The 25,446-nt window shown below is 43.7% G+C and overlaps 1 protein-coding gene across 1 annotated transcript; it reads right to left on the reverse strand.

The window, feature by feature from the left end:
* Positions 1-4,742: 4,742 nt before the first annotated feature.
* LOC149310112 (kelch-like protein 40) lies at positions 4,743-13,194 on the reverse strand. Its single transcript, XM_089533736.1, has 6 exons — positions 11,834-13,194; positions 9,580-9,740; positions 8,188-8,295; positions 7,220-7,405; positions 5,895-6,041; positions 4,743-5,018 (listed from the first exon to the last, which is right to left on the reverse strand). The coding sequence occupies exons 1-6, from the start codon at positions 12,989-12,991 to the stop codon at positions 4,907-4,909; spliced, it is 1,872 nt and encodes a 623-aa protein (XP_089389862.1). The 5' UTR covers positions 12,992-13,194; the 3' UTR covers positions 4,743-4,906.
* Between the last annotated feature and the right edge of the window lie 12,252 nt (positions 13,195-25,446).

A 25,446-nucleotide genomic window follows, 5' to 3' on the forward strand; every position in this document is an offset into this window, starting at 1 on the left:
AAAATACTTCCCCATCAGAGAAAGAAGATGCCAGCCACAGATGCCGGCGAAATGTCAGAAACAAACTCTTCTAGAACATGGCCACATAGCCCCAAAAAGCTATGGATGCCAGCCATGAAAGCCTTTGGCCCACTGTACCATTGACCAGTAAATCTGTTTGAGGTACCACATAGTATCATTCCAGAAGATTCCAAAAAATGACATCAAGATTGGGAATATCTTATAGGTTCCAGGCCTTGCAAAGGTATTTTGCATCCCATTGCTTTACCCATGCCTTCACCCTACTGCCTGCTACACCTATAAGAACATTCCCAAGTGTTCTCAATGACAACGGGTGTCGTAATATGTTGAGACACCCTGTTGAAGGGCAAAAAAAATGTCAACCACTGTGAGATATTACTTTGCATTTTGGGTTGGTGAAAATTTTGCACAAAACATTGGCTTGGATTTTATGTGTTCTGCCTATATCATGTCCACCCCACTTATGTCTTGGCAGGGGACGCAAGGGGCTATCTTCTAGCACAGTGGCTCTTAACCTTTTCTTTGTCTTTTGTTGCAGAAGAGCCCTAAGACCTAACTCAAGATTTAAAACCAAAATAATCGTTATTCCTGATCACTGAACCATTGACAATTACACCATCCATTTAACCTTCCCTCCTCGGATTTACCGAGGGGGAGAGAAGACTTTTCTCCTTTTTATTCCCACCGGATTCTGGCTGGAGCTGAATGAAGGGCAATGTGCAAGGCCAGCCAGCCAACTTGCCTTTGTCTAGGCTCCTCATGCATTCCTCCAGCACTCATGCTACAGGGGCATCTGCCTCCACCTTATTTCACCTCTTATTAAATAAATAACAAGGGCACACCAATTCCATTTTACATTTCTTTGTCGCTTTCAGACATCAACCTTGATACAACATATAATGTTGTTGGATTCTGTGCAGCTGAGGTTAAAATGTGCCAGGCAATGACCTCCACAGCAGGCTAGTACCAATTTTGTCTTACTATACTGAAGCTGTGTAATCTGAAAGGGTGTTTTAACCTGTATTTTTATCATCTTTTATTCTGTATCCCCCTTTTTATCTGTGTTGGTCTATGACCATAATGAAGATCCTTCTTTTTCACTAGAGAGGAGATGGGCTGAGCAGTCTGCCAAGCCTTCATGCACCTCTTGCCAGTGCATCACAGCCCCCTGAGGGTCAGCGGACAACAGGTTAAGAACCAGTTCTCTAGCTCTTAGCACCCTGCAAATATCAAACCTTGAAATAGGCTATTCCTATTTACTGGCTGGAATGAAAGGGAATGGGAAGACAAGGTAGACAATGAGGAACCAGCTTGGATGGGGGCGAACATGTTAGTGCAATAGTTCCCAAAATTTGGTCCTCCAGATGTTTTGGACTCCAGCTCCCCAGAATTCCTGACTGTTAGCCATGCTGACTAGGGCTTCTGCGAGCTGCAGTCCAAAACATCTGGAGGATCAAAATTTGGGAATTGTTGTGTAAGTGCATCCTTCCATCCTTTCCCTGTGTGCTACAGCAGCAACAACATCCCCTCTCAGGGGTGACAGCTGCATTGGGGAAAGGTTTCAGATGTTGCATAAAGGGCTAAAAAAACCCAAAACCTTTGCTCTGCCTAAAAAAAGATACAGCACACCCTCCAGTTGTCCCAGTTTGGCAGTGATAGGCCTGATTTAAGCCTGCTTTCTTGGTTGGTTTTAAAATGTCCCGGTTTCTCCCTCCTCTTTCCAATTTCTCCCTTTATCCCCATCTTACTTCAGTTGTTGCAAACTGAATCCAAAGTGCAAACAGTAGTTTGGACTCAGTTAACTTAGAAGAGGGAGAGAGGAGAAGAGATTTTGCCCTTCCCAATTGGCTCAGGCAAAAGCAAACTGCTGCAACTTCTCTGAGCTTGCCTGTTCGTTCTCATTAATACCTTTAGGCAACTTTATAGCACTGTGTTGCTTTGCTACGCATCCCAGTTTTCTGAAATGTTGGATGATACAATGTAGGCATGCACAAGAATATATCTTGACCACCAGTGTGGAGAGTTAAGGTTAGGACTCCAGGAGAATAGGATTTGAATCCTTGCTCAGCCATAGAAACCCACTGGTGATTTTGGGCAACTCTCACTCTCTTAGCCTCAGAGGAAGGCAAGGGTGAACCCCTTGTGAACAAAGTTTGCCATGAAAACCCCATGAGAAGGTTGCCTTAAATTGGAAATGACTTGAAGGCACACAACAACAAAGCCACACTTATAAATGCACACGTCACTCGCAGTGTTCCGGCCATAAGATTTTTTTCCTGGAAAAATATTTCACATGTTTTTGCACCAGCAGTGCCACCCCCCAAAAATATAAAATGCCCTCTTAAGAGTCCCAAAGTGCAACAAGTTATCAAAACGGCATGAACATGTAATCTCACCCGGGGACGGGAGGGAGAAGACTTTCAGTATCTTTCTGCTCTTGCATGTGTGAACAAGATAAATGAAGATTTACATCCCTATTGCTCAGTGAGATATAAACCTTTCTCAGAAATGGTGCTTTGCTTTTTTCTTTAAAAAAATAATTAAAGTTGGTTTAAATAACTTCAGACCCATTCATGTGCTTGGTCTTTGTTGTGTTTGCAACGGTTTACGTTAACTCCTGCTCCTCTCCCCTCTGTATCTGTTGCCAGTTGCTTCACTCTGCCTAATGGCAGAACCAGCCTTGATACCTGGATGGGAGCCAGAGGATATTTGCATCTGCCTGTGTATGATCTTACCCTAAACCTAATGGATGTTCCTGGATGTGGTGTGCATCTGCTTGGTTGCAGTCTCGCTAGAGATGATACTATGCATCTTCTGTTGTTATCTGCTCTCAAGTCAACCTCGACTCATGGCGACCCTGTGGATGAAACATCTCCAATATTCTATCATCCACTGCTAAGTCTTGCTGATTCATGCCCCTGACTTCCTTGACTGAGTCTATCCATCAGACATGTGGCCTTCCTCTCCTTCTGCTTCTTTCCACCTTTCCTAGCATTATTGTCTTTTCTAATGATTCATGCTTTCTCATGATGTGACCAAAGTAAAATAGCCTTGGTTTGGTCATCTTGGCATCTAGGGCTATTTCAGGCTTGATCCATTGAAGGAGCCATTTGTTTGTCTTTTTGGCCATCCACATTATCCTCTTCTCTAGCACCACATCTCTAATGAATTGATTTTCTTTTTATCCACTTTCTTCATTGTCCAGCTGTCACATCGGACCGTAGTGATGGGGAATACCATGGCTTGAATGATTCTAACTTTAGTGTTCAGTTGTATCTTTGCTCTTTAAGGTACATCTACACTGCAGACATAATGCAGGTTGATACCACTTTAAGTGCTCCAGCCTATGGAATCCTGGGATTCAAAGTTTTATAAGGTCTCCCGCCTTTGCTGCCAAAGAGTGCTGGATTCTGTAGGCTGGTGCCATGGCAGTTAAAATGGTGTCAAACTGCATTATTTCTACAGTGCAGATGCATCCTTAGACTGGGAATCTGTTTGGTACATTTTCCTAACATAATAGTTTGTTCCAATGCAATAAAACACTCGTTGGAGTCATATACAACAGTGGAAAGAGGAGAACAGAGAAAATCATTCCTGTCATCAGAAAAAGCCACTCTGCCAGTTTTTGTGTGGTTCACCTTTCATGCCTGCAGCCATTTTATCACCATTCTTTCCTCTAGAGATCTCAGATCTCTGGGCTTGGCCTTGATTCTCAAGATCAGGATCTGATTTTTGCTTCTCAAGGGTAAGGGAAGGAAGAAAGAGTGAGAGCATGTGTCTTCGAGTGACTGTGCATGTGTGTATTTTCCTCATTTCTTAGATTTTGGCTCTGATGTTGCTTGGCTACATGCAGTCGGGTTTTCTTCTGTTGAAAGGCATGCAGTATATACAAGCTGTGGGTGGCATGTAATACACATTTTCAAGATTCATCAAGGGCTGCAGAATTGTTTGGCACCACTTTAACTGCCATGGCTCAAGGCTATGGAATTCTGGGATTTGTAGTTTTGTGAGGTATTTAGCCTTCTCTGTCAGAGAGCTCTGGTGCCACAGCAAACTACAAATCCCAGGATTCCATGACAGTTGAAGCGGTATCAAACTGCATTAATTCAGCAGTGTGGCAGCAGTCATGGCATTTTTTATTGGAATGGTGCAGTGGTTTGAGCGTTGGGCTATGACTTGGAGATCAGGGTTCAAACCCTACTTTGGCCATGTAAACCCACTGGGTCAGCTTGGGCAAGTCCCACACTCTCAGTCTCAGAGGATGGCAATGGCAAACCCTCTTTGAAGAAATCTGCCAAGAAAGCCCCATGACAGATTTACCTTAGGGCCACCATGAGTTGGAAATGACTTGAAGGTACACAACAACAACTCTGTGTAGTTGTGGCTGATGCTTGTTGTATCATGTTGAATGATGTTGCCGCAGACCACCTCCTGTGAAATTGCAAGGGTCATCCCTAGATCTGAGGTTTCACAAGGGTCCTTGTGAGGATATCACAAGGGTTACCCCTATGATCTCAGGGCATATCAACCTAATGGGCAACACTATCCACCACTTTGGCCAATAGGATCATGGCCACAGGCAATAGTGTCAGTGCAACACAGCATGGCAACTTGATCAATGGCCCACTTACCCGAAAAAAGTAGGCACAACCATTTTTCACTTCCTTTTGTGAAAGCTCATCCACCTTTTGGGGGTTTCTCTTCAAGTCTAAGATGCTAGGCAAGAAATAACAAAATTTGCATGTTTTTCCTGGTTTTATCTAACAAAAAAAATGGCACTGCACCATCAAATGTTTAAATGCAGACATACAAAATTAAGTGAGAGATGGGAGTGGGAGACATGGGGAGCCCAATGGTCAAAAGACAAAGTGATGCCCCAACATGATCACATCTTTGTTAGTCTCAAGATGTTGAGCCGCACCGGAAGAAATGTAGCGCCTGATGCGTACTGGATCTCCCGGAGGACACCTTCCCACTTCTTTCCTTCTTCATCATATCTATAAATTCAGAAAAACACCTGGGTAAGAAATGGACAGATCCTCCCATTGGTGTAACATCTAGAGAGCCTAGATATTACAGACCTAAATACAATTGCTAGTCCCAAACAGAGTAGGTCCATTGAATAAATGGAACTTATGCAGGTTTTGAATCAGTGGGTTTATTCTAACGAGGTTTAAACATTGAATGTAGGCCTTTGCTACTTTATTTTTCAATTTATTTAATTTGTACTCTACCTGTCTTCTATAAATCAGACTCTAGTGGATGTGCATATAGGAATGTAAATATACAGTCAGCCATCTATATTCACTGATACTTTATCCATGGATTCAACTATCCACGGTTTGAAAATATATTTTTACAAAAATACCAAAAAAACAAACCTTGATTTTGCCATTTTATATAAAGGATACCATTTTACTATGCTATCGTATTGCAAAAACAAAAACAAAAACAAAAACCTACAGTTCCCAGAATTCCATAGCCTTGAGCCATGGCAGTTAAAGTGAGGTCAAACCGGATTATATTCTGCAATGTGGATGCCGCCACTGTCACCATGTGATTGTGCAATCCCAGAACTGCTGCTGGAGTAATTTACCGCATTTTGGACTAGTGCTATTGGGATTTTATTGTCAGGTTTTTCTGCCAATGGGAAGATGTTGGCTATCTACACTTCACAGATGAGGCAGCAAAGAGAAGGAGACAGCATTGCAATAGGTATGGCCAAAGGCACTGCTATTGAACTTCTATAGTGGTTTAAAAGCCACGTGTGATAAAGTCCTTAGACAATAATACTAGTGCCTTTTATAAAGGATGTGTGGAATCTCCACTTTGGTGCTTTAATGCCAGCAAAGGCCAACACTGACATTCCTTACCTCCAGACATCATTGAGCTCAGTTGGCACCAGTTCTCCAGACTCTGTCTCTACTGTGGCAAAGCCTCCGATGAGGAAAAGGGTCCCAGCCAGGCTGACCAGGCTGACAGAACTGCGCTCCTGGGGGAATTCAGTGAAGGCTTCCCATCTACCAAAGCAGAGAAGACCAGGAGGTTTAGAAAACTGAGCTTGCCATTCATATTACCTGCTAGAGATGCTTTAGCTAGAGATCCTGCATTGAGCACGAGTTGGATTCGATGGCCCATGAGGATCTGTCCAGCTCTATGACTCTACGATTCTACTCCGTAACAGACATCTCAATACATAGACAATTTCAACATACGGCTGTAGCAACACTGATCTCACATGGCTAACCACACACAGAGGAGCCAGTGCGGTGTAGTAGTTTGAGCACTAGACTAGAACCCTGAGTTTGAATTCCTGCTCAGCCATGGAAAGTTTGAAACCCACTAGGTGATCTTAGGCAAGCCACACTCAGACTCAGAGGAAGGAAAAGGCAACTCTTCCTGAGCTATCTTGCCACGAAAACCCCATGACAGGTTCACCTTAGAGTAGTCTTAAGTTGGAACCAACTTGATAACATATAACAACAACAGCAACAACAAATTAAACAATTCAAGGAGTTAAAAGAAGACAGGTTAAACCAGTGACTGTGGGCCTGTCACTCTCTCCACTTAGTCTCTCCTACAGGTTTATCCTAAGAGACATGACATGCCAAAATATATGTTCCATACGACATGACTTGGGAATATGTTTAGGATATCAATATAATGAACAAACAGAGGTGCAGGTTTTTCATCCTGGCAGTGGTATAGTGTGGCTCTCCAAAGGTTGTTAGACTACAAGTCCCAGCATTATTTGGGCTATACCAGCTAGGGCTGCTGGGAGTTGCAGTCTAGCAACATCCAAAAGGAGTCATCATTCCTACTTCTGCTCTTTACATTGTGCTGCCAGACATGGCCAGTAAATTCTGTAGTGGTCAGTTATAAAGTGCTTGCATCCATTGTAATGATCCCTATAGATATGCCCTCAAAGAATGTCCAAAAATTGCAGGTATTATCTATAAGTTTGTATGTTTGCTGCTTCAAAATCCTTTGCATTGCAATGAGGATCACTTGGATTAATGAATCATCGCCTGGAAACACCCCACACAGAGACCCTTTCTTGGCCTCCAGGCTCCAGCTAAATTCAGAGGCAGCTTTGAGGAAGGCGGCAGATGGCATCACTGGCCCTGCTCCTCAAAAAGTCCCAGCACTTTGACCCCATGGGCGCTGGCCCTACTACCACACCAGGCTTGGCACGTACTTGTCAGTTGCAATGTCATAAACTTCCAGTGAATTGGTCAAACCCGAGTCGGTCACGCCTGCCGCCACATAGATTTTGTCATTGTGTATGGTTGCCCCAAAGAGTGAACGGGCATTTTTCATGGGTGTCAGCTCCTTCCACTCAAACTTCTTTGGGTTGTAGACCAACAGTGTGTTCAGGCACTTCCTAAAGGAAAGGAAAGGACATTAGTCAACCCCTGTTGTCCCCAGCTAATAACACAGACCTTCCTGGTGGGCACAGAGCACTAACCTCAGAGCCATCCCAAAACTGTCAACAGGTCTCACTCAACAAAATCTTTGAATTTGAGCCTGTCCCCTGAGGTATTAGCTAATATGACACCTAATATGGTGTCATCTGCAAATCTGATAAGCATGCCCTCTGTTCTTTAATCCAAGTCATTGATAAAGATGTTAAATAGCACTGTGCCCAGGACAGAGCCCTGTGCACCCCTCTGGTCTTATGCCTCCATTGCTGGTGGAATAGTAAATTCTCTCTGTGGCCAGGATCCTACTGGTTAGACCAAGTAGTCTAGACCGATTGCTTAGTCAGTTGTTGAATGCTGAGTCAACAGATATGTAAACTCAAACAACTCAATGGATCTACTCTAATTGGGAATTACAATAGGAGTCAGGCCTAGGTTTTACTTAGCCTGAACTTAAAGGAACCATTCAACAAACTGAACTCTCCAAACCAACCGCTGAAGCCAAGGATCATTGCAGATCAGATTCTAAACCATGATGTGACACAACTTGGAAAAGTTACTACTTTGGAATACATCTCCAAGAATCTCCCAGGTGCCGGGGCCAATGGGGTGTCACTTTATTTCTGCAGATGCTAGCCAGTTAACAGCCCAATCTTTTGCTTAATGTTTATTCAACTGTAAGTCTCTTACACCAAGGTATCAGCTGTCTTTGTTGCCAATGCCATTCCACTTCCCTCTCACTTACTTATCGTTTCCTTTGCCTCCTATGACGTAGATGAGGTCATTGTGGGACACCACTCCATGGCCATAGACTGCGTAAGGAAGAGTGTCTGATTCTCCCCATTTGAAGGACCTGGTGGAGCAGAAAGCAGTATTTTTTTAGAAGATGTTCAAATCCACATTCCTGTCCTTTGCAAAACTTAAAGGAGGTAACTATAACTTCGAGAACCACTATGCCAGTGTGACCATCACTTCCCCCAAACTTTTATGCTGATTGTAGCTGCATAACAGTTAAAATTCAACAGATAAGAGAGTATCCATTTCCTTTATCTAGGCGCTAGCAGCTGCTTTTCTTTCAAAGGTCCTTTTTGGATCTTTCTATCTATCCTAACACCTCCTAGGCAACGCTTGGAAAAGTTACTTCTTTGAACAACAACTCATGCCTGGCTGGAGGATACTGGGAGTTGCCATTCAAAAAGAGATTTTTTTTTTCAAGCTCTGCAGCTAGTCTCCAAGCTTCCTTATGATTCCAGACTTTCAGAAATCCTTTTTAAAAATTATGTTGTGAATGTTTTTTCTAAGGCTGCCTTTTACATTCATTAATTACTTTCTTGATTATCGCTGCTTTGCTGTGTGTTTCATGAGCTGCTGAATCTGCTCTGGGATTGCTTTGCTTTTTTTAATTAAAGGGGATTATAGCAATGTTTTCAACAGCCCCCGGGACCTCTTCTGAAGGTGAAAGGATGCTCTTGAGGTCAGCATTCGGACTGTAAAACTGAAAATGAATAGTTCAAGCCAGCCTCCTTCAATCTGGCATCCTCCAGAGGTTCTGGACTGCCATACCTATCATCCCCAGAATGGCACAGGATTTTAGTCTGAGATGTATGGAGGGTAGCAGTCACATTGGCTTGGCCCAGCTCAAACTAGACCCATAGATCCAACTGTTCAATGCTAAGGCAATAGAAAGGAAAATTCTGTTTATTCTATGGACCTATTCTAGTTGGGTTTCATTCAATCTGTTTTTAGCACATGCCACAGCAGGCTTTATTGGTCAATGTGAAGTTTCTTTTTAGGCCATACAGTTGGTCTCCATATCCAGGGATTCTTTATCCAGGGATTCAACCATCCATGGCTTGAAAATCTACCTATCTATCTATCTATCTATCTATCTATCTATCTATCTATCATCTATCTATCATCTCTATCTATCTATTTAAAAAAAATGATTTTGCCATTTTATATAAGGGACACCATTTTTATATGCCATTATATTTAATAGGACTTAATTATTCACAGATTTCAGTATCCACAGAGGGTCCTGGAACCAAGCCCCAGGGGAATCCAGGGGTCCTCCAAAATTTACTTTCCAATGAAATCCATAATCTACCCTTTCTGCTTGGAGGTCTTTGGTACTCACAGTCTGTCATAGCACATGACTGAATCCAGTGTCTGCTCGCCTTCCTTCAGTTCCTTTCCTCCTACTACAAAGATGGAATTTTCTGCTTCACCAAGTCCAAAGAGGCAGCGTGGAGATGGGAGAGGTGGCATCCCAAGCCAATCTGAATCCAAGTGATCATACTGTAGAGAAGCATAAGGAGACCATGGTACCATCATCACCATATGAAATGGGTTGAAAAGAAACACAGAAACCCTAACAGGGCAACACAGGAGCCCATATGTAAACCCCACAATGTCCAGGAAGTGAGATTGGGTCTAGGCTTATGGTTATTGTGTGCCTTCAAGTGATGGTGACCCTAAAGTGGCTCTATCATGGGGTTTTCTTGGCAAGATTTGTTCAGAGGTGGTCCATGCCCTGCGCATCAGCTTCCAGAGCCATCTGACTGGGCTTGGCTAGACAATCTTTTTCTCTGATCTAGCAAAGGTTTTGTTCCATTTTTAACAAAACAGTAAGGCTGCCACCAGTATTGCGTATTGAGAAACAAAATGGTTCCCAATTGGCAAAGGGGTTGGGCAAGGCTGCATTCTATCACCCTCTTTATTCAAGTTGTATGCAGAAAATATCGTATGCAGATCAGGCTTAGACTCAAAGTCAAGAGGAGTAAAGACTGGCGGAAGGAACACTGACAACCTAACATACACAGATAACACCATATTACTAGCAGAAACCAGTTACTGGAGCAATTCCTGAAGAAGATCAAGGATGAAAGTGCCAAGGTAGGCTTAATGCTGAACATCAAGAAAACAAAAATAATGTCCACGGAAGATCTACAAGAATCCATCCTAGATAGTGAGAAAATCAAAACAGTCAAAGAGTTCCCATACCTTGGATCAAATATTGATTAGAAAGGTGACTGCAGTCAAGACATGAGAAGAAGGCTAAGATTGGGAAGGGTAGCTATGAAAGAACTGAACAAAATCCCAACATGTAAAGATATAAATCTGAACACCAAAGTGAGGATCTTCCATTTTATTCCCTATCACCAAGTGGGGATGTGAGAGCTGGACAGGGAAGAAATCCGATAGAAAAAAAATCAACAGATTTGATGAAATAGGGTGCCAAATAAGAGGGCTGAGGATACCGTGGGTGGCTAAGGAAGCAGACAAATGAGTTCTAGAACAGACCAAGCTTGGACTACCCCTGGAAGCCACAGTGGTTAAATTGAGGTTGTTGAGCTTTGGCCGATTCATGAGAAGGCATGAATCACTGAAAGAGACAATGGTGCTGGGAAAAGTAGAGGGCAGTAGAAAGAGAGGAAGACCATATGTCAGATGGTTAGACTTTGTCAAACAGGCCATAAGCCTGAGACTGCAGAACCTGAGCAGAGTAGTAGAAGACAGGGGGTCTGGAGATGTCTCTTCCATGGGATCACCATGAGTTGAAGTTGATTCGAGGGCAGTTAATACAACTAATCCTCTGACCATCTCAATTTGGTGGCCACAATCCTGATGGCTCCTCTGTCACCCCACTTTCTCATCTACTTTTATCTATTTTTAACTTGTATCTTTCTTCCTCCCACTTTCTCTCTAGCTTACTTCCATTACTGGAAACTGAATTCAAAGTGCAAAAGTAAATGGACTCAGTTAACTCAGAGGTGACAGATTAGAGGAGAGGGAAGAATCTTGCCTTTCCCAGTAGGTGAAGGTAAAAGCAAACTGCAGCAGCCTCTGCTAGATCATCTATTCTAAATAATAACTTTCATCATTTTTCCCATGCTCTGATGTTGCTTGGCCACATGTGCCCTGGTTTTCTTCCATGAAATGTTGGAAAGCTGTGGATGGCATATAATACGCATTTTCAAGAGTCATCAAAGGCTGCAGAATTAATGCAGCTTGATACCGCTTCAATTTCCATGGCTCAATGCTATGGAATTTTGGGATTAATTGTTTCATTAGTTATTTAGCTTTCTCTGTCAGAAAGCTCTGATGCCACAACAAACTACAAATCTCGGGATTCCATAGCCTAGATGGAGCCGTGATAGTTAAGGCAGGGTTAAACTGCATTAATTCTTCAGTGTGGCATCAGCCACAGTCAACCCCTCCCCCATAAGATAACACATACTTGGAAGAAGGAGTCAAACCAGTCCCAACTGGGACTTAGCCAAACCTGGGCCCTAAAGGTTTACAGTAACATGTGCCCCATTCCAACAAGAGGCCAATACAGCTCTTGTCTCAGAAGCAAAAATTTTACATTGGAAAAAGCTCTCCAGTACCTGCAGAAAATAGGAGTTCATTGGGTCCTCTTTATTGCCCTCATTGTAGTAAAGTCCACCAGCTATGAAGACCTGGTTCTCACGGGTGACCAAGCTGACATGGTTCTTTGGGATCTGAGCCGAGAGGGAGGCGTAATAGCACTCATTGGCCCCCGGGTCATAGGCCACCGCCCCAGAGTCACTGACCATGAAAATGAGATCTTGAAGGAACATCCCAAACCGCATGGTATCATTTAAGATCCCTGGAAGGCCTTCTTCTTCCTCCTCCTCCTTCTCTTTATCATCACCTTCTTCCTCTACTCCTCCATTGATGACATTGTCCCCAGGCTTCTTCTCCCCCTTTTTCTTTATCCTTTTCACCACTGTGAATTTTCCCTCATGGGCATCCTTCACCATCTGCAACTTCTTAAGCAGTTCTGGGTTGGACTTGACCAAAGGATGCTTCTCCACCTTGTCCCTGAAGTAATCCTTCTCCATGAGGCGGAAACGGATGCTCTCAAAGACTATCGGCAGGGACTTCCCTCGACTCTCGCGGTCCTTGGCTGTGGCCCATTTCATTACCACCTCAAAAACAGACTCTTCCTTCTCGATATTCAAGGAATCACTGGAGATGATGGCAATGAGCTCATCGGGCGAGAGCTGGGAGAATTCCTCATCCCGGGAGATCAGGGCAAAGCGGTCGCAAATGAAATCCCGGGCAGCAATTGCCAAGCGGGCACAGTCCAACATCAAACCCAGCCTGAAAATGGCCAGGCAGTTGCTGAGGCATAGCCTCTTCTGAAGGAAAGAGACACAGACTGTGAAAATGGAAGGGATCTGGAACATGTTGGCCACAGAGAAGATATCTTGAACGTTCTGCTCTGTGATCTCCAGTTCCGAGGTGTAGATGTAGTGGAGAATCTTACCCATCACTTCTGGATCCACATCTTCTAAGCTGATCTCCCTTTTCTTACTCTCTTCCATGTCGGAGAGGAACATGGCCCTGAAGTAGGGACTGCAGGCTGCCAGGACCAGGCGGTGACATGGAAACTCCTTCCCTTTCACCTTCAAGACACAATCTAAGAACTTGTTGTGATCTAGCAAGTCCTTGAGCCCATCTTGGAGAAGAGTTTGCTGGTAGAGACGCAACTCTTCGGCTTGTTCTAAGGGGACACCCATGGTCGAAATATTGTATTACTTCCTTCTCTTCTTCAATCAAATCTTCCAGCTCTTTTGATTCTGGGAACGTTGGGGTGACTCTTTTTTTGATTCTGGAGAGAGCGCCGTCCAAGAATATGAGTGAGAGCCTCGCTGCCTGTACAGCTGGCTGTGTGGCTCAGTTTCCACAGTGCGAGAGGGTTTTTATATATAGCAACAGCGTTACAAAGCTTAAGGAATCCACTCGGGAGCATGTGTAAGCCGATCACCTTTTAATATGACAAACTGGCCCACCAGGGAGGGATGGCTGTTGTGGGAAGGGGAGGAGGGATGACACAAAGAGGGTGAGCAACAGCTGTAAGTGTAATTCTAGCTCTATGACAGAAGCTATCCTGATGATTCACTATGGAGAGGTCTTTTCCTAAAGGACTTTCATCCCCCTCCCCAAGACTTGAGATAGCCAAGTCATAGTGTGTGTGGAACAGATTACGCCTTGGAGTAAATCAAAGCAAAGAAGCCCCTGAAATCAGCCATAAGAGCCATGAGAAATGTTGGATTCATGTCTCTCTGTCTTCACCCTGCACCACCACAGAGGCGCATACACACAGATGCCACATCCCTGCTCTCCTCTTCTAAATCCAGAGCAAGGCTTAATGCGCTAAAAATACACTGCAAAGTCAGAATTGAATAAACAGGGAAGAAATACCTCTGACTATTGCTTGTAACATAAGGAAACCTCTTCTCAATCATGGATACTGTTGATCCTTGCTGTCCTTAAAGATCACTCATTTGGGATCTGATTCATTCCCACCTATATTGTTCTGGGCTTCTCCAAGTATCTGGATGTTTCACGGGGAGTAGTTCTTTCTGATGCCTCATGAGATACAGTGGAGTTAACATCAGAGACATAGCCTTGCTAGGTCTGGAATATCAGTATGCAAAGGGAAGTTGTAGCATCTTTGAAACTAACTGTGCAGAAGAAGTTGTAGCATAAGCTTTTGTAGACTTGGGCTGCTTCTTCAGATGCATGGAGTGAACTGGTGCCAAGGAAGGACTTTTATAATCTGACTGTATGAATAGCCATAGAAATGCAAAACTTGTGGGTATGGTGATAAGGTGACAAGTTGACGTTATCTAGGGCCCATACAGACAGGCCAGAATAAAGCTGCCTCGGGTCACTTTGGAGGTATGCTGTTTAAATGATGCATGCATCCTAAGAGGCCAGAAGCTGCACCAAAGCTGCACTCCAGTTCTTAGGACTGGAGCATGGCTTTGCTGCAGTTTCAGGCCTCTTAGGATTCATGCCTCATTTAAACAGCATACCTCCAAAGTGACCCAAAGCAGCTTTATTTTGGCCTGTTTGTATGGGCCCATAGAATCATAAGAATTGGAAGAGACCTCAAGGGCCATCCAGTCCAACTCCCTGCCATCCAGGAATACACAATCAAACACTCCTGACAGATGGCCACCCAACCTCTCTTTGAAAACCTCCAGAAAAGGAGATGTCACCAATCTCTGAGGCAGCATCTTCTAGTGTTAAACAGCTCTTATCATCAGGTACTTCTTCCTAATGTTTAGGTGGAATCTCTTTTCCTGTTTTGCATTTCTATGGCTACTCATCCGATCTGATTATAAAGGTCCTTCTTGGGCACCATTTCACTCCATGCGTTTGAAAAAGTAGAAACAGTCTACAGACGCTTATGCTACAACATCTGTTGCTTGGTGAGTCTATGAGATCACTTTGCGTAGCAGAGTTAAGGGGATATTTGTAATAAACTTTTTATTTATAAAGGTGCTACTTGAGGAGACAGGAAACAAACATCTGAGGCTTGCTAGTCCCTAGGCAACATCAATAAAGTAAATATCACAATATACTATGAGCTACTTCTGCAAGCATGAAACTTTTCAGCAACCTTTTCCAGCGAATGTTGAACTCAGAGTGTATTTCAGGGTGCTCAGATTCAGTTTTTCCATCTCTCTGGGGATTACACTTCCTCATGTAAAATGCTCGCATTGCCAAATAGGCAAGAAGGGATAAGCGTCAAATGAGTCTCAGTTGTCTGATAATTACAACAACCTTCTCTGATCTGGATGTTTCAGATGACAGCTCCTGTCATCCACAGGCAACAGGACCATTGTCTGTGGATGATGCAATTGTAATCCAACACATCCAGAAGATGCCAGATTGAGGAAGACTGATCTAGATCATTGCTATTGGCCAAGCTAAAGCTAAAGCTAACCAGAAGGTTGTATGCAGGGCACAGTGGAGGGTGGGCCCTAGTGCTACAGTGATGGGAAGGGAAGGAGGAAACTAAGTAAATACACAGACCATTTGCAAGCCAGTCCAGTGGCAGTCCTAGGGTTGGTGTCACTCGGTGTGGTAACTCATACAGTCAGCCCTCCATTGGCCGTCCTCCCATTTCACACAGTACAGAATCCTTAGTAATGCTTTTTTTTTTTTGCACTGATGTTACTCATAAATCATAATTCCCATATACCACTGGATGTAATGCTAATAGTTGTGACATACACAACTAGCAAAATTAAAATTATACCTTCAAATTCCAATCTCATAAGCACAACCTAAATGTGTTTACATATACATAGTGAAGATTTGGTTGAAATGTGATTTTTTTTTAAATTAAATTGGAAATATTAGTTTTAAAAATTCTGAGGCCTCTTCCTTCTCCTCCCACTGAGCTTTACCCCACTCCCACCATCTCTTAAAACCATCTTTTAAAGGGAAGCAGATGAATGCCACAGCCAGTTTCTGCCAAAAGGTAGGTGACTGAGGAGCAGTGGTGTCACCCCCTTTTAGGTTTTCACCTGGTGAACCCCCCACACTCCCCTAGTGATGCCACTGAGTCAGTCAATGAAGCCTTGCAAATTGTAGCAAGCTGCTGCTTTAATCATTCTCACCTAGCCCTTTCCTCTTGCTTTGGGTTTAGCATGACAAAACTGGAGAATTTGGCCTCTTGTCTCCTGAGTGAAAATTGGAGACATGGAGACATGAGATCTGGCAACCATATAAATCCCCCCGCAGCCACTAAAAAAAAGGAAAAAAAAGAAGTGGATTTCTAGTCTCTTTAAATTTTGTTGGGATCAAAATATACTATCAAGATATACTATATCCACAGCATTCCCTTCATCTACCAACTTGTTAGATGAAGGGAATGCTGTGGATATAGTATATCTTGATTTCAGTAAGGCCTTTGACAAAGTTCCCCATGATATTCTTGCAAACAAGCTTGTAAAATGTGGGATAGACAAGGCAACTGTTAAGTGGATTTGTAATTGGTTGACTGGCCGAAGCCAAAGAGTGCTCAACAATGGCACCTTTTCATCCTGGAGAGAAGTGACCAGTGGGGTCCCACAGGGCTCTGTCCTGGGCCCAGTGCTATTCAACATCTTTATCAATGACTTGGAGGACAAAATTGAGAGCATACTTATCAAATTTGCAGATGACACCAAATTAGGGGGAGTAGCTAATACTCCAGAGGACAGGATCAAGATTCAATATGACCTGAACAGACTAGAAAGCTGGGCCAAAGCTAACAAAATGAAATTCAACACGGAGAAATGTAAGGTACTGCACTTAGGGCAGAAAAATGAAAAGCACAGATATAGGATGGAGGACACCTGGCTGAATGAAACTACGTGTGAAAGGGATCTAGGAGTCCAAGTAGACCATAAATTGAACATGAGTCAACAGTGCAATGCGGCAGCTAACAAGGCCAATGTGATTTTAGGCTGCATCAATAGAAGTATAGTGTCTAGATCAAGGGAAGTCATAGTGCCACTATATTCTGTTCTGGTCAGGCCCCACCTGGAATACTGTGTCCAGTTCTGGGCACCACAATTCAAAAAGGACATTGAGAAACTGGAGCGTGTCCAAAGGAAGGCAACGAAAATGGTGCAAGGTCTGGAAACCTTGCCCTATGAGGAACGACTCAGGGAGCTGGGGATGTTTAGCTTGGAGAAGAGAAGGTTAAGAGGTGATATGATAGCCCTGTTCAAATATTTAAAGGGATGTCATATTGAGGAGGGAGCAAGCTTGTTTTCTGCAGCTCCAGAGACTAGGACCCGGAGCAATGGATGCAAACTACAGGAAAAAAGATTCCACCTCAACATTAGGAGGAACTTCCTGACAGTAAGGGCTGTTTGACAATGGAACAAACTCCCTCGGAGTGTAGTGGAGTCTCCTTCCTTGGAGGTCTTCAAGCAGAGGCTGGATGGCCATCTGTCAGGGATGCTTTGATTGTGATTTCCTGCATGGCAGGGGGTTGGACTGGATGGCCCTTGCGGTCTCTTCCAACTCTATGATTCTATGATTCTATGATTATTATTGTTATTGTTATTGGTGTTTCTAGTAGTCCAGGTAATGGGCCCTTTCCTATGTCCTAGAGTCAGAAAATTGTTGTCTATATCTGCTAAAGTTGTATACCCTGTGCTACATATTTGCCTGTTTTTCTCCAGTTTAGTGCCTTCCCAAGATTTTCGGTCATATCTCTCCTCATTTTAAACCAGTGGCTGGTTTGGGGCAACGGGGCTTTGTAATCCAGCACATTTGGAAAGTACAAGACGTGAACACTGAGAGTGGATTAGTTGTAGTTACACCCAGAACTTGGAAACATTAATATTTTTGGACTGCATCTCTTTGAATCCTTCAACCCATGTGACTGAGAATGCAAAGTGTTATAGTTCAGACTCTTGCCTCTGCTGAGACACACACCTGTGGTTTGGAGGTGAGGATTTGGAACTAATAGATGGTCAAAGCCAAAGAAGTTCTCAAGCTACATTATCTTATCATGATTCCAGAAATCAGATTTTACTGGTAACAGGCCTGAGTCTCCTTAATGCAAGAATACACAGACTCCCGATTATTCGCACTTACAGGTGTAGCCTTCAATGTGTAACAGCTGCAGCAGATAATCCACTGTGTACTTGGCATGCCTTTCGCAGGGAGCAAAGCCTTTGCAGAGCTTCCCAAAGCCGCGCATGGTCTTGGCTCCAAGCCATGTTCTTAATCCTCTCTGCTTCTGTGGATTATATTTCCCCATCTGCATTAACTTGCCCCTTTCCAAGGGGACTTAACGTTTGACTGGCTCTTTAATCTTTCAAAAGGCCCAGTTTGCCCTGTGAACTGCTACAAAGGCAAGTGATTGTGCAAGATCCATGCGGAGCTGCTTTGTCAGCCCTCAGCTTGGCCTTCGGCAGGCTGCTTGGCTGAGTGACAGGCCTCAGCAAACCTATGCGTGCTTCACTCCCCATTTGCCATGGGTCCAAGAAAGGCTTTGGAAGCTTTCATGACCGGTTTTGATTAACCACATTTAACGTTGCCTCTGTACCCTAAACTATACTTGATCTTAACCTTCACTATACAGTATTATCAAAACAACCCAGCTTCATAAGCCACAGTTAAGAGTTGGCTTGTTTCAGCAAATCATAGTTAAGTCTACAGGTTTATGATGGGTTGAAAGACAGATAAGTTCTTCGTCATTAGTAACATTTACCTATTTGGCCACATCCTGACATAGCTTGGCCACACATCTCAGTTTTCACCTACTGGCTCCAAATCCTTACTTCCAACTCATAGGGGTTGTTCTCACTAGGTGAAACCCCGCGTTCTGAATCGAATCCAAGGAGTGGCGTTCCTATTAGGATCCGATTTAAACCTAGAACGGTTCTAGAGCAACCCGCAATCGTCTCCACTACAAATCGAATTGTAGAGCGGAATAAAATTTTGATTCGAGTTTTCCTCATTTAACACATGTTAAAAAAACACTAGGGTCTGACCTACGTTTTTCCATTGATTCGATTTAGGAACCGGAGCATTTAAATAGGAACGACAGCCTTTGAAAGCGTTAGATGAATGGGAGGAGCGGAGTGCGATGGGGCTGTCCTTGGGGGAGTTGCCCTTTCTGTCCCCATCTGTCTGGCTGTCGCCATTTTTGCTTCCCTCACCCCTTTGTCCGCTGTGGTCTTTCAATAAGAGATAAGGATTATTTTTATTTTTTATTTTAATGGTTTACAGGCGCTTAATCTCTTCAGCGCTTTAAACACCTGAAGTCCCGGCTGCTCAAGGCTTCCCCCGGTGGATTGCAACCTCCCCTCTGTGTGGGGAGAGCCCATTTCTAACGGAGGAGAGGCAGGGAAGGGAAGGCTCCTCGCGAGGAGGCATCTGATCTCACCCAGGCAAGGAAGGGCTCTGATCAATGGGGGGGGGGGGGATAGAGCCTTTCTCCCTCCCTTTCTCAAACGGAATCTGCCTTCTCCTCCAACCCTGGAAAGAGAATCTTTGGGAAGAGTGCTCCCTCCCTGCTTTTCCAGCAGCCTCCTTCATTGATCTCTGGGCTCTCTGAAGGGATTCTCCCTGGCTGTCTTTTGGGAGACATGAAGAGGGGATGCTGTCATGCAAAACCTATCCCATAGTTCCTCTGGAAAGAGGTTCGCTTTTTGCCAGCAGCCTCCTTCATTGATCTCTGGGCTCTCTGAAGGGATTCTCCCTGGCTGTCTTGGGAGAAAGGATGCTGCCCTCCAAAACCTATCCCATAGTTCCTCTGGAAAGAGCTTCGCTTTTTGCCAGCAGCCTCCTTCATTGATCTCTGGGCTCTCTGAAGGGATTCTCCCTGGCTGTCAATGAAATGGAAACGATGCCAAAAGATAAATCGCTTCCAAATATTCCGGATTAACGTTACGTCATTCTGACGTACTATTGATTGACAGCTCCAAATAAGGTATGGAGGAGAAGAATCGCTTTATTTAAACACCGATTTCATGCCAAGTAGGAACGCTTGCAGGTAAAAATTTCGATTTAAACAAACAGATGGGAACGATGAACAAAGCGAATCGGATAGCAGGATAAGAACAGTGTTATTTTGAATCGATTTTATTAAAAACGTTGTATTTTAAATCGTTTCAAATCTTAAGTGGGAACAACCCGATAGATGTGTGTATCAGCAAGAGCCAAGATTTTGGACTATAACACTATGCATCCTCAGTCACATGGGCAGAAGGCTTCAAAGAGATGCAATCCAAAAAATACTAATGTTTCCAAGCTCTGGGCGTCAGTACAACTAATCCATTATCAACCTTCACATCTAGTACCTTCTAAATATGGAAGATTACAAAACCGCATTGCCCCATACCAGCCACTGGTTGAGAATGATGAGAGGCATGTTCCAAAACCTGTGAAATATTGAAATGTATTACGCAGGTGTAAGTGAAGATTATACTTGTATATGTCTATTTGTAGTATTGCAGAGGCGGGTATTTCCTTCTTTCCTCTATAGTGATAAAAGCCCACCATTAACCTACTGCAGAGCTATTGAAGCCATGTTCCGAATAGCTATTCCATACCAGCTAGGTGGGGGGAATCACAGAAGCGTCTGACTATGTACCTGTAACAGATGCAAAATGAATTCTTCAACTGCTTAGACCCCGAGAGGACCTTGCTGGATGTCAGGAGTTGCATAGGCAACTGGCTTGCCATATCAATGCTGGGAATTGTGTGATGAGTTATACAGCAGAAACTGTATTGCTAAGTATATGAGAGACTGTGATGCTGTACAGACCGGCCACTAAGGCCAGACTGGGGGTAGATTCGGGGCATGGCGTCCATATGACGCATGTCTTGACTCTGCCCCTGGGCCAGTATGATACCATGTCCCCACACCACATGGCGCATGGCATTACAACGCTCCTCTGGAACTGCGTCTAGATGATGCAGTGCCAAAGGAGCACTGAAAGCTGTGGCACCGGCAGCTATGGTACCCTTTCCGCGGTGCAGAAAGGAGCCATTTTTAGGGCTCCTTTTTGCACCATGGAAAAACAAGATGGGGGCTGCAGTGTGCGGTTGCCGCAGCCCCAATTTGGCACTAAAAGGGGTGGTCTGTACAGCCCCTATATCTCCCCATACAAACCTGCTAGAGCCCTAAGATCTTCAGGATAAGGCTTTCTCTTGGTCATGACAGGGTGACTTTTATATGGTATGTGCATGTGTGTTTTAGATTTTGGCTCTGAACAGACCAGCAACAAACACCAGGATCGGGGCAAAGTGGGGTCATGGCAACTGCATATCGCATGCCCTGACTCTGCCTCCATGCTGGTGTGTCACCGTGCACCCCACCACATGGTGGGAGGCATCACAGCATTCCCTTGCAGCATGTACATGCACTGTGCCAAAGGAGTGCTGAAAAGCCGCAGTGCCAGCAGCTATGGTGCCATTTCTGAGGCGCAAACACACACACACACGCTTTTTGTGGCTTCTTTTTGTGCCATGGACCTGCTGGGTTGGGGGCATGGTGTGTAGTTGCCACATCCCCAATCCAGCAGGGAAAGGGGCAGCATCCCACTGCCCCTTAAAGGCCATCTGTAAAGCCCCTATGTTTTAAAACTTTTGTATGTTTTCACTTTTAATTTTATATTGTTTTGACTAGGTTATTTTAATTGCTTTTTAAAAATGTTTTTAATGTGCTTTTATCTTGTGAGCCACCTTGGGTCCCTTTTTGGGGGAATGATGGCATAAAAATGAAATAAAATAAAATAACATTTGGTGAGCTCAGATACAGGTGCTGAGATAATACTGGAAGGGAGGCTATCAGGAGTCAAGATTGTTCAAGCTCATTTCTGTGAAAGAAATGTAAGCATAACAACAAAGAAAAGGTCAGCATGGGAATGAGACAAGAAATGTGTTTATTAATTGTAATGAATAAAAAATAAGCCTGCTTGAAGCTTGAAACTGCATGCAGTTTAATTAAGGACGTTTAACATTTTCTGGTTATTATTCTGACAATGAATGTCACTGGACTGGATCTACATTTCCTTAATAAAGGTTTTCTGAGTTTTAACTTCTGAAGCCTGAAGCCCACAAGCAAGCGCCATCACTTCTTTAACCAGCTTCAAAACAGAGTTGAAAACCATCCTATTCAGAGAAGCCTTCCCAGGCATTGCATAATTGTTGCTTACTATTTGATGTTCTTTTGGTGCCTGTTTATCAAGCCATTTCCTGTATTGCTATGTACTGTATATGTATTATTCTACTTTAGAGTATGTATTTTCCCTGGAAGAAGATTAACCATCCATTAAGAAGCCAAGCCCTCCCTCCAGTCCATCTGCCTTGGTCCAGGCCTTGGAGGTAGAGAGGAACTGCTGGACCTCTTACCCTTTCCCTCCACCACTCCCTTCTCCTTCTGTGTCATGTCTTTTTAGATTGTAAGCCCGAGGGCAGGGAACTGTCTAACTAAAAAGATTGCATGTACAGCGCTGTGTAAATTTACAGCGCTTCATAAATAAAGGTTAATAATAATAATAATAATAATAATAATAATAAAATTTCCAAATTTGGTATCCCTCTGGACTTGACAGGAGACCTCAGTGGACAATGCAATTGCTTTGTGACTGGCTACAGAGACATAACCTGGTGTTTCTGCCTTATATCTCTGGGCTTTTCACCAGTCAAAGAAGGCTGATGATGGCTCGATGGGAGGTCCATAGGTTGGCAAATGGCTCAGCATAGCATAGCCCCATAGATAAGAGCTGTTTGACAGTGGAAGATGCTTCCTCGGAGTGTGGTGGAGTCTCCTCCTTTGGAGGTTTTTCAACAGAGGCTGGATGGCCATCTGCCAGGAGTGCTTTATGTATCCCTGCATGGCAGAATAGGGATGGACTGGATGGTCCTTGGAGTCTCTTCCAAACTCTGGGATTCTACGATTCTGTGATTCTAGGTGAAGCAACTCCAGTATGCTGAGCCATGGGAACCTTGCCTGTCAGCCTCCTGTTTAGAATCTCACTCCCCGACAGTCAGCTCATCGCTCAGTTGGTAGGTGTCTAACTTTAGATCCTTCTGTAACATTCCAGCAGATCTAGTTCCTTGATTATATTTAGGTTCATTGTGGATGGAGCCATTTCTGGGACAGGGTTTGGAATTCACTCAGTCACTGATGCGTCATGGAGCTTACTACTTAGTCTTTCTGCCCCAAAGCCAATAGGCTGGATGGCTCCATTTCTTTCGCAACAATGACCCATATCCCGAGTCATGCAAAAGATCTGGAAAAGGAGCAATTGATGAACCCAGCAGTGTTTAGTCTTATGCAGGGCCCAGTCGTTCAGTTAGTGCAATTGCTCCAGGACCCTCACAGTCTAGAGGCCCAGTGCTGAAGAAGAAAAAAAGACATGCCTTCCTTCCTTCCTTCCTCAATCACATCCCAACTCAACCAATATTTCTGCTGTCATCAACATTTTGTGTGTTTCATAACTGAATAAAAATGCATAGGATCAGGCCTTACTGAGAATGTAGGGATGAAAACAGGTTGGGACATGAAGACTTTTGTGCTGCTGCCTATGTACTTTGGATTTTATTCAGTATTTATTTATGTATTTTATTTAATTTCTATGCTACAACTAGGGTTGCCAGATATCAGGGCCTGATACTGGACCTCCTGTTTTTGGGGGTCATTCTAAGCAGGAGACTAGGGTACAAATTCTCCAAATCTGAGGAGCTCATCTCCAAGCAAGAATAAAAGGCTGTGCACATAGCTTCAGTTTAGCTAGTAGCTTGCAAGGACGTAGCGGGGGGGGGGGGGGGGGGTTGGGGGGTCGGAACCCCCCTATCAGGCCCTGGGGGCGTTCAAGCTCCTTCCTCCCCCCTCCCCTCCATTAAAACCACGGCGAGGGAACAGAGGAAAGACAAAAGAAAAGTTCCCCTATTCCCTCTGCTCCCTGGCTTTAATGGAGGGGGAGGCAGGAGGAAGGAGCTTGAACCCAAGCTCAGAGAGAGAGAGAGAGAGAGAGAGAGAGAGAGAGAGAGAGAGAGAGAGAGTCCCTGTGACTCCTTTGGCTTTCGTTTCCTTCAGAGTCCGGCTTCCACTCCTCCTTCTCCTCCTCCTCCCCCTTCCTCCCTTGTGGAGAAGGAAGAAGAAGGGAAGGAAGGGAAAAAAGAAAGGAAGAATAAGAGGGAGGGAGAACTGAAGAAAAGGAAAAGAAAGGGAGGAAGAGGAAGGGGAGAAAGGAAGAAAGAAAAAAGGAAGGAAGGAAGCTTCTAAAAGGAAATATAAAAGAAAGAAAAGGTGACTTCTAACTTTTAGCTGTTATATCCATGTACAATATAGTATAATAATAATAATAATGATAATAATAATAATAATAATAATAATATCCCTTACCCAAAATGCTGAGGATTAGATGTATTTTGGATTTTGGAGTTTTTCAGAGTTTGGTATATTTTTATACAGTATGTCTAATGGGATATTATACTGGGAGATGGGATCCATGTATGTCTCATCTGCATCTCATAGACATAGACTGAAGGTAATTTAATGCACAATATTTTTAAAATAATGTTGTGCTTCTGCACACTGAGCTTCAGCAAAACCCTGAGACCACTCTGCCGACTTGTATAATTCAATAATTCAGTAATTTCTCTAAACCTTCAGGATTTCCAAGTTTCCTTGAATTGGGGGTCAGACCAGATGCTCTCAGGGTCAGTTTGGGGTTTTGGAAGTCCAGAGAAAGGAGACTCAGACTCTACTCTGGACATTTCTCCTGAGAATGGACTCCGGTTTTCAAAAACAGTCATTTCTGGATTTTTGCAACAACAAAAAAGAGGTGGGTCTGTGATGCAAAAAGCAAGAGGCTTCCTTCCAGCCTTGTTTTTTCTCTTTTTTAAAAGACAAATAGTATAAACTACAGTTAGCTGGCCCTTTTTCAGCATGTCAATGGGGATGCTTTGATGGAGAGTTCCTGCATGGCAGAATGGGGTTGGACTGGATGGCCCTTCGTGGGGTCTCTTCTAACTCTATGTTTTTATGATTAATTAATTAATATATGGAATCAATCTAAAATGATGAATCGTGGCTGTGGAGTCCTATGGCCCTGCTCCAGGCAATGCTAGACTGCAGGCCCCATCATCCAGCAGCACCACAGACTGATGGGAACTGCAGTTTAATAAGGCTGCACACTGCAGAAATAATCCAGTTCGACACTGCTTTAATGCTATAGAAAATGCTGCGATTTGTAGTATGTTGTGCCACCAGAGCTCTCTGACAAAGAAGGCTAAATGTCTCACAAAACTACAATACCCAGATATTGTTGTTGTTGTTATTTTCTTATATCCCGCCTTTCTCCCAATATACAGACTCAAGGTGGTGATTTTCCATAGCATTAATCTATAGTATATCTTTCTACAATGTAGATGGACACCTCCATTACATAATTTGTTGAGGATGCTTTGACTGGGAGTTCCTGCATGGCAGAATGGGGTTGGACTGGATGGCCCTTCTAGGGGTCTCTTCTAACTCTATGATTCCATGATTCTGTAGCACTCTGAGCCTACTGTGATTTTAATAGTTTTTAAATGTATAAAGGTATAAAGTCTTATAATGTAAGCCATGCACTGATGGACTATTGCACTATAATTTTTTATTGATTGATTTTATACCCTGCCTTTCTCCCAAAATAGGATTCTCTTAAAGGGGTTT

This window comes from Sceloporus occidentalis, unplaced genomic scaffold (assembly GCF_023333645.1).
Source record: "Sceloporus occidentalis isolate IW3139 unplaced genomic scaffold, rSceOcc1.0.p SCAF_7, whole genome shotgun sequence".
Classification (NCBI taxonomy): Eukaryota; Metazoa; Chordata; class Lepidosauria; order Squamata; family Phrynosomatidae; genus Sceloporus; species Sceloporus occidentalis.